Source organism: Phalaenopsis equestris, unplaced genomic scaffold (assembly GCF_001263595.1).
Source record: "Phalaenopsis equestris unplaced genomic scaffold, ASM126359v1 Scaffold199298, whole genome shotgun sequence".
NCBI classification, from domain to species: domain Eukaryota; kingdom Viridiplantae; phylum Streptophyta; class Magnoliopsida; order Asparagales; family Orchidaceae; genus Phalaenopsis; species Phalaenopsis equestris.
In genome coordinates, this window is record NW_018219178.1 from 68227 (window position 1) to 78589 (window position 10363).

The 10363-nt window shown below is 32.2% G+C and overlaps 1 protein-coding gene across 1 annotated transcript in view; it reads right to left on the bottom strand.

Moving 5' to 3' along the window:
- Positions 1-9495, bottom strand: part of LOC110035711 — a 26243-nt gene extending 16748 nt beyond the window's left edge. The window contains 2 exon segments of the mRNA XM_020739984.1: positions 8223-8503; positions 9264-9495. Of these exon segments, the coding sequence (XP_020595643.1) occupies positions 8223-8459 (237 nt within the window). The 5' untranslated portion in view covers positions 8460-8503; positions 9264-9495.
- Positions 9496-10363: the final 868 nt, after the last annotated feature.

Genomic DNA, 10363 nt, shown 5'->3' on the forward strand with positions numbered 1-10363 from the left:
ATTAAAAAAACATTCATTTTTTTAATCAAGATTTGTTTGTATTTCGATTATGATTCTCTTGTAGTGGAAGAGAACTTTAGTATGTATATAGACACACACACACACACACACTTTGCATCTATTTACTCTTTACTTTTCTACATTGTTAGCTTAACTCTTTACTAATGTGTAGGATTGAGCATTAATTAATTTAAACATAAAAAAATTTGAGCAAGTATCATCAGCTGATCAAGTTGGATTTATTAAAAAAACATTCATTTTTTTAATCTAGATTTGTTTGTATTTCGATTATGATTCTCTTGTAGTGGAAGAGAACTTTAGTATGCACACACACACACACACACACACACATATCATACATATCAATGGCACAATATAATGTGCGGCATTCGCATGGCACGACCTACCAAAATGGAGGGTTGCTAAATTTATTATTTAGATATAATATTAAAAAAGTTACATCAATATAAATCCACAAAATGAGTCAATCTGACGCGATGAAATTAACGAATAATGAATGTGACATCGCTTAATCAAATATGAAATGTCTCAATCAAACTCAATAATACACGAAACATCATTGAATTATGAAATTGATTGTATGAGCATGTTTAGAGCATCAAAATTGTTTAAGAAGATGTATTTTATGATTGAAAATAATAAACATGAAGAAAATGACAAGCCATTAGTGTGACATGCTCAATTTAAGCCCAAAACATCTCACTCTTTGATTCACTCAAACGACCTCCAATCATAAAATGTACCATGCAAAAGTGTCTAGAATGCTGACTTTACCTAGGGAAGACACTCATATCTTTCTATATTTGTACATTTTTCGGTTGCATATAGAGGCACTTTCCAAATAATAATATGATCTCTAAGCACCTTCACTTTCCCTGTCGCAAATGTCAATTCATGCCCATGCCTCCAACGCCCAGCTTGTCAAAAAAAAATATGTCTTTTACTTCTAATTTTATATATTTTATATTAAAAAAATAATAATTAAAAAAACTACGCATCCCCTTTCTCCCTGACAAACCCACGCATACCTCTCTTTTCCCATTATCATTTGTTTCTGGCTTTCATACGCCTCCCCGCTACACTCTCACTACAATTTTTCTCTATTCAAAGCCGAAAGGCTTCTTCACCTCTCATCTCCCTCTTGTGTCGATGTCTCAAAGTCACTAATGTTGACTATTTCATCGGCGACCCCAAGATCATGCTCGTATATCTCCATCTCCTCTCTTCTCCTTCACAAGAAAATCTCACAGCCGCTCAAGCTCCCAAGAGAAAAAATTCCACTGATCCAACACCTGAAATTCCATCTTCCTCACCCGACGCACCTTTCCTCTCTCTCTCTCTCTCTCTCTTCTCGTGCAAAGCACGCAATACCTCTTTCAATCTCCTCCGCTGCTCTCCCGCATCTTCCTGCCGGCTACCCTCTCTCTTAGCTCATTGGCCGAAACTCCTCCATCACAACAACCACCAACATGTCAACCTCTCAATCTCTTCCTATGTGATCCACAAGCAACCAACCATGCCTGATGCCTACTCTCCCTCCAACTAACAAACAGCTCAACGTAGGCCCATCTCTCTGTCATCTCCCTCAAGCTACACGAAATTCCAAACAAACTTAGGGGGTGTTTGGTAGCATCATTGAAAATGATTTATCACAAGAATTATGAAGTCCAACCAAGCACAGAAATGCAAAGGTTCTGCGGATTTACGAATTTTTGAATTTAAGAGTCAAAATTTTTCCTACGATTCGGCTTAAGTCCAAATTTACTAAATCCATGGTGAGGGTGGATTTAGTTGATTTATGATTTTCGGATTTACTAAATCCTACTAACGTTAAATCGTACTTGCAGCCAAACACCCTCTTAGATCAATCCACTTATAGCATTTCCTATCCTTCACATGTAGCCAACTAAAGCCCATAAATAACCCGTTTCCGCGTCGTCTCGAGCATGAGTCAAACTCTACAAACCCCTCGCCGACATTTGTCGCCCGTTATCTTATTTCAAATTGAAGAAAAGTATGGAGGAAATGAGTTTTAACAATGGTATAGATTAAACTTATCATGTTTTACTGGTTATTGAAGAAGATACGTAATGCAAAATGCCATCTAGTTTATGTCTTCATCAATGAATATGTGTATAATTAAAACATGATACCAAAAAATAATATTAAGTGGGTATATGGTGAAACAAAGGAGAGTTTGGTTGTAGGGGTTTAGGTTATATTAAGCTTTAAGTTTATGTTGTGTGTGTATGTATTTAATATAGAGTTAGGAGAGAAAAACTATATGTATGTGTGTGTGCATATATATATATATATATATATATATATATTATATGATTTTAAGGCTGCTGCAGAGGGAGAACAAATTTGTATGAGAGATTCGTAAAGGTGTGCTAAAATAATCGTCTTGCCACTCAGACGATATAACATTCGCAACTAAAATTCTTGAAATGTCTACTGCAGTGCATTTGACACGTTGAGCGAAACCCTATGCGCACTTTTCTTAGTCTGGTGGGGTAAAGTACACAATGCAGTAGACAATTTAAAATTAAGTACATGTGTGTATCTTTCTTGATGCAATGGAGCAATGTGTTGCATTTTCTTGAGTTTGCGCTAGTGAAACCTGTACATGTTTCTGCTAGCATTGCGGGAGAATCCTATTGAAATTTATTTTACAGGTTTGAAAACCCATACACGCATTTCTATATATGGAGGGATGTACTACTTTTAGGTCACGTCACAAGCCACTCATACACACCTTTCTCGGCATGGTGGGCAGACCAGACTCTTGAGGCAGTCCCAACATAGGACGATGCAGAGAGACTATCGAAATGCTATCCAATTTTAAGGAAAACTAATGGCATAAAAAGAGTTTAACACATAAATCAAATTGGGCTTAAAATGAATTTAAAATGATATACATGGTGGTTGAATAAAAACTTGAACAAATGCAAATGTATTTAAAAGAGAGAGAAAAATGCATAAGTCAAAAGAAATATAAAGAATGTAAAGGCCTATTTGAAAAATCAAATCTCCCACCACACAAAGCAGACAAATTTTTCTAACCTCAAAAGCTTCAAGGGCAAAAAGAAATGAAGCCATCTAGCCTTTCCTATTATAGGAGTAAAAGATGAGGTAGTGTGAGACCCGCTTTGACTAAAAAGAATGCCACATTTAAACAAATTTTGCCGCCCAAATTAAATAAAAAATATTTAATGCATATGAAGCCAAAACTCGCCACCCAACTAAATATAAAAACCTTAATGATATAAATTCAAAAAATGTCACCAGATTTGCAACCCCTTATTCAAGCAGACAAAAAGCGTCATTAAGAGATTCTAAATAAAACTCTAAATGAATTATTTGCATGAGTTTCACAATGCAACTTTCAAATTGAAGTGTCTTTGAAATGTGTATTAGCTTACTAAAACTTAAGTCCTTAAAGACTAAACTCGTACACGTGCTCCTACGATCACATGAAGTTCCTAACCTTAGGAGTCTGATAATGATGTGCCGGTCAAATATATTCTTAAACTCAAGTCAAATCTTCTCCAAAATGCATGCAATGCTAATTAAAAATTAACTCAAAACAACAACTGAAAATTACTCGTAAGTGCTCCGATCAATTTACTGAATACTCTTATATGCAGTTTGAGAATGTTAGATGGGCAACGAGCCGCCTTACCTATAGGATAAGGTCGTAAGTCCCACTTTGGCCAATTTGATCCTTCCTATAGAGATTTGAGTTGACAAGAATGAACCCTCAAGTTCGATCCTCCTAATAGAGATTGAAGTTGACAGGACTAACTTGTTCATGTATGCTTAATCAAATAAACCAAACTATAAAACAAGTATTTTAATCAAAATCCCTGATGATGGGTATATTCATTACACCTCTTAATCGGAGGGGAACTATTTACAAAAATTAGAATTTTAAATCATAAAATTTATAAAATAATCAAATAAAATTAAATCACTTAATGTCAAAAGCAAAATTCATCAATTTTCTGCAACCGTTTATCAAGATGAACAAATTTAATGTTGACTCGAGCTCACAAATAATTAATATCATATTAATTATAATACTAAATTATACTCAAAAGAATCTCATGCTAGTAAAAACGCAGTCTGAAACCTCAGTCTACGTAATTTTGCTATCAAAAGACACTATTATATTACGGTCAGGATTGTAACACTTATGTTCCTCAATGACAGTCTATCATTTTGAGTTGTGAAACATATAATAAATTTGATAGGACAAGAAGCCCTATGTAAGCTAAGGTCGAATTTGATTAGTCCCCTAAGACAAAAATCCAACCCAGGTCTATAAAGTTTCCTTAGACAAAGCAACTTATGACTGCTAACAATGGTTCTTCTGTTAGTATGAGTTAACTATCTACACCGACTAAGTAGAACAGAGATTTTGATAACCCAGACTGACAAAACCATAAGATCTCGATCGGACGAGTCATCATTTCCCCCACAATCTACTCTTAAGCTCATAGTGATAGATTTATAAATTTAAAATTTAAAATTTGTTGCTTTAAGTCCAAATACTTAACATCTAATAACTAACCTTAATTGAAAGTATTCTCCTGTTACCGAGAGGGGAAATTAATCATAGGGGTTTGCTCCTATAGAAACCTCGAATCCCAAATCTTAAAGTCCTCGAAAAAATGGGTGAAATCACCGGGTAATGTCTTATCTAATATCTCATTTGTCTTCTAAAAATTTAACCCGAAACTTAAAACAAAATCTCAATGAAAGTCCAGAACATCGAATTCTTAAAACCCACGTTCAATTCTTATATATTTGCAAGTTTAACATCTAAAATTTAATATTTATTTATATAGGACATCAAAAAATTAACATTATTTTTTAACGAGAAATACACTTTATTTCATGAGTTTATTTTGATGTGATTATGAACAAAATGTTATATATAAAAATATTAAATTTAAGGGTTCAATACGTAAATATATAAGAATTGTATCGTATGAATGCAAAAATCACAACACACACACATACATACGTACATAAATGGAGCAAAAATCTTCCCACATTGTGTAGTTCGGATGAAAGTGAGCTTTGTTCACTTTGTTAAAATGATGATGAAGACTAAGCTTTATAAGGTTAAAATGATGATGAAAGAAATAAGATTTATTTAACTTATAATGATGACAATAATTCTTTCAATGATTAATTTAATTGATTATGAAAATATTACTAGTGAAAAAAATTATAAGATTTTAAATTTTAAGTAGTTGAGGTATTGAGCATTTAAATTTAAGTAATATTTATGCTATTTTTATTATCATGTTATTTACAACAACAACAAGCCTTTATCCCACTAAGTGGGGTTGACTACATGAATCCTTTTTATTCATTATTCATTGTGTCCTATTTGTCATATTTTCATTTAGTTTTAATAAATTAAGATCATTTGTATACAATATGCCTAAGTCTTTTTGGGTCAATCTCTACCTTTCTTAACATATGTTGAATCTAAAAATTCTACTTTCCTAACTGGAACATCAGATGACCGACGTTTAATGTGACCAAACTATCTCAAACAACTCTCTCTAATCTTATCAGCAACTAGAGCCACACCAATGCTTTCGCGGATACCTTCGTTTCGCATATTGTCCCTAAGTGTTAATTCACTCATCCACCTAAGCATTCTCATCACGGCAACACTTAGTTTTATGCTTCTCTTTTACAGGCGAACATTCTACACCATAAAAAGTTGTGAATCTCACTGCCATCTTATAAAATTTTCCTTTAAATCTAAGCAGTATTTTTCTATCACACCATAGACCAGATGCATTCCTCCACTTCAACCAACCAACTTGAATTCTATTAATAATTCTCCATATATAACACGATTACTTTGAACAATAAACCTTAGATACTTAAAACATTCACATCTTTTAATGATTCGATCGCACATAGTTACAATTTTGCCACTAGATATACTACTACTAAAATTATATTCCATGTATTCAATTTTAGATCTATTCAAACAAAAGCCTTTAGACTCTAATGCAGACATCCGTAATTCAAATTTTTCCGGACTCTTTCTCTAGGCTTATCCACAAAAAGGATATTATCAACGAAAAACATACAACAAGGTAGATCCTCCTGTAAATGTCCAATAAGAGCATCCATAACAAAAGCAAAAGAATATGGGGTTAAAGTCGATCCCTAATGCAATCCAATTGAAAAAGGAAAATACTAGATCAACCCTCCTACTCAAACACAAGTAACAACTCTAGTAAACATATCTTGAATAAATTGAATATAAGTCATATCAGCACTTTTCTTTTCTAGAACTTTCCAAAGAACTTCACTTGGAATCTTATCGTAAGATTTTTTTAAATCAATGTGCATACCCTCCTTACTCTCTATATACTTTTCCATTAAACCTCTCGATAATTGTGTAGCTTTTATAGTAGACTTGCCCAACATAAATCAAATTGGTTATGAGAAATCTTTGTTTATATTTTAATTTGATTTCAATCTTTGCATTATCAATAATCAAATATTTTATTTTTCTCAATATTAGGTTAAAGTGGAACCAAACTGAACTACATTATGACTTGATTTCATTTTGTTCTACTCATGATTTGATTGATTTGATTTTGTCTATAATTTAACTTTGTTTAATTAGTTTGCCCAATTCATCAATCAATCCAACCAAACAAACCAAATGTGCATCCTTACATGTTTGTTTCTTTTTCACTAGTTGATATAATGGAGAACACTATATAATATCACTCTTACATGTGTTTCCTATGATTTAAATAGTTGATTAAATCTCTTTTGATTATTGAAGCAAATCTTATAATAATAATAGAAAAACAAAAAAAAATATTTGTTTCCTTGTTAAAGATTATGTTGTATTTTCAAATCCATTCTACTTCAAGAAAAGAAAATTACAATTTTATAATGCTTGCTGATTTAAAAATTAAAAATAAATTTTATGATTTAGCTTTTAACAGTGTTATTAAACATAACACATCAGTTTAACCTCTCTTGGGTGTATCATAAACTTCACTACTCTCTACCCTAAACGCTAACAAAACCAAGTTTATAATCATCTTACTTCAACGCTGCCTGACATCTCTTTAATGGATTATTTTCTGCTAATTCCACTGTAATTTTAATTCCAATATAGGTATGCGCACACGTACACACACACACAGATATACAAATATATAGATATATATCTACATATGCATATACATCTATATCTATATATACATATACATCTATACTTCACACACACACACACACACACAAATATATATATATATATATATATATATTATATATATACACACACACACGCACGCAGATATACAAATATATAGATATATATCTATATATGCATATACATCTATATCCATATATACATATACATCTATACATCTATACATCTATATCTATATATACATATACATCTATACATCTATATCTATATATACATATACATCTATATATATATATATATATATATATATAGATCTCTCCCTCTCTCTCTATATATATACATATATATTCCCTTATTAATTGATATTCATACTCCATTCCATTCCATTCCATTGTTAATCTTCCCAAAATAGAATAGCCTATAGCTTTCTTAATGTCATTACTTTTTCCCTTCACATTTAATTCACAGCAAACAAAGGATCTTTAATCATCTCCAATCATTGAGCCCATGGAGTATTAGCCTTCCACTCTAACGTTCGCACATTCTAAGTAGAGAATCCCATTATACTATTTGATTTAGCCTTTCCCTCTTATTACAACAATTACGTGAAGTTATGATAAATCATACATAAGTGATTTCTTAGTCAAACCATTGTTATGATCTTGTTCATCAAATGCAGTTGGTTGTGGATCAAAATGAACAATTTCAAAAATGGTTTTGTCGAATCCTCATTCAAAAGACAAAAATACTAAATTTAGCCCAAAAAAAAACAAATATGAAAATTGTTAGTTGACATACCCTACAAACATAGAGCTGGATATCTACGTATGGTTAGTTCAAAAGAATTAAGACGACTCAGTGACTGATAACACTATAAATATAAGGCAGAAGCTAAAGATGAATTTCAAGGATTTATAAAAATAAAGAATTTCAAAGATTTATAAAAATAAATTTGCAATGCAATAGGAATCCAAGCTTAGTATCACACCTTGATAATGCCTGTATCTTGTATTTCCAAACTTGAATTATCATCAGAAAATGGAGCTAGCAGCCTTGAACCTTTTGTGTTTGTTTGCGGAACAAGCAGCTTCAAAGTATCGGGCCTTACATTAGTTACCTCCACTAGTTTCTTCCCTAACTCCCCTACTGTCCATCTTCCGTTCACCTCCACATTCAGTTTCGTGCCCCTCCAAATTACTTCAATATTCATTGTGCTTGCTTCCATATTATACAAGAAAGGTTGGAAAGTATGTTGCAGCTGTTTTTATGCTGTCAGATAAGCATATTGAATTTTAATGAGATACACTAGAACAAGAGAACTGCAAAAAATAGAAAACGGCAAATGCAGAGATAAAAAAAAAATAAACGTAAGAATGTGAATATATGCAAAAAGTAAGAACATAAGGAAACTTTACAGGAACTAGGCATAGAAAATACCCCAGTCAATGAAGGAAAATCTAAAAACTGTGACGTAAATGTTCAATTACAACTTTATAGTCCAAAATTATTACAAATTAACTTTTAATCACACAAAGAATTCAGTAAATTATTCTCTTTAAACAAAATTTACGTCCACAACCACAACAGTTCACTTTTAAGCATCCACTTAAATCAATGACTTATTGGCCTACAAGAATGGTCACTTTTAAGCATCCACTTTTAATCATATAGCTGCTTGTCCTAGAACTAAAAATCAGCTAGAGAAAAAAAAATGGCACGGATTTATGAATTCACATTCAAAAGATTGCTAACAGAGTAACAGAATCTAGTAATCTTCTACCCAAACACAGCTCCCAAGGGACAAGAAGAATAAGCCCCTCAAGCAACTAACGGCGACCATCATATCCAAAACTAACAAAAACGTACAGAAACAAATACGTACAAAAAGGGCAAAAAACCAAATAAGTCATCCTTCCAAAATTACAGGTAAAATTAAAATCGAAGGGGAACGAAATGAAGAATGCTAGAAACACAAATTTACGCAGATTTAAGAGCAGTTGATGAATGAAAAAGCTCTTGCAGAGAATACCTTAGGGTTTGTGAGGAAAATAGAGCGGGTAGCTTCCTTATCAATAGCAGAATCCCGGATCAAATAACACCAACAGAGATTGTCGGAGAAAGCAAACGCTCGAGCTGGAATTAACGATGAGGAAAGCGGGGAGTTTTGTAATCGGAAGAAGAGGAATAGTCTAGAATCAATATCCGGTAGCGTCAGCGATACAACTACAACTACAAGGGTCAAAATTGAACAATAAAATCGGATGGAGATAATTTGATTGTTCAGTTGTAAAATAACAATTCAAATTCATATTTACAAATTTAGTATTCGATATTCAGTTTTTTCTTGTTAGATTTAAATATCTATTAAATTAAAAAATAAAATAATATTAAAATTACAAATTTGAATTTATATGCAAAATAAATAAATTCAGTATTTGCTATATTTATCAAATTTATTTTATGTTAATTTCAAAGAGATGAGACGGGAGAAGAAAAAAAACCTTAAAATTATTAATTTTTAGATATAACTTTAAATTTTAATTATTTTAGATTTAATACAAAATTTAAATAGCAGCTGATTCCAATTGATTAAATTGGATTAGATTCTGATTTGATTTCAATCCCCCTCTAATAACTCTTCCGTATATTAACAGTTTGTTTTGGGCAGCTGTTGATTATTTTTAATCTGTTAATAAGCAGATTATTCTGATAATCTGAGATTATCAGAATAAGTTGGTTTGTTGTTTGGGAGAGCTTATTTAGAACAGCTTACTGACAGCTGTTGTTGGATAAATAACAATTCTGCCCCTATTTGATAAAGTTATTTGCAACAAAACTATATGGGGAAAATAATAGATATAACAGAAGCCTCAAACTGTTACAAATCAGTTCAAAAAAAATAACATACACTGCTCGCTATCTCGTGATAACCAGAAAAAATAAAATAAAGAGAAATATAATTACAAGTCAAATTAAAAATATTAAAATGTTCAATTTAAAAATCTGACGCCGTCTGTTCTCAGCAGCACTGTCTTCCTGCGAAACCACTGTAACACGATCACTCGGCAGGGGAGTATGTCGGAATGTCAGCCCAACGGAAGAAACCGCATCGTGCTGAACCCCCCCCCC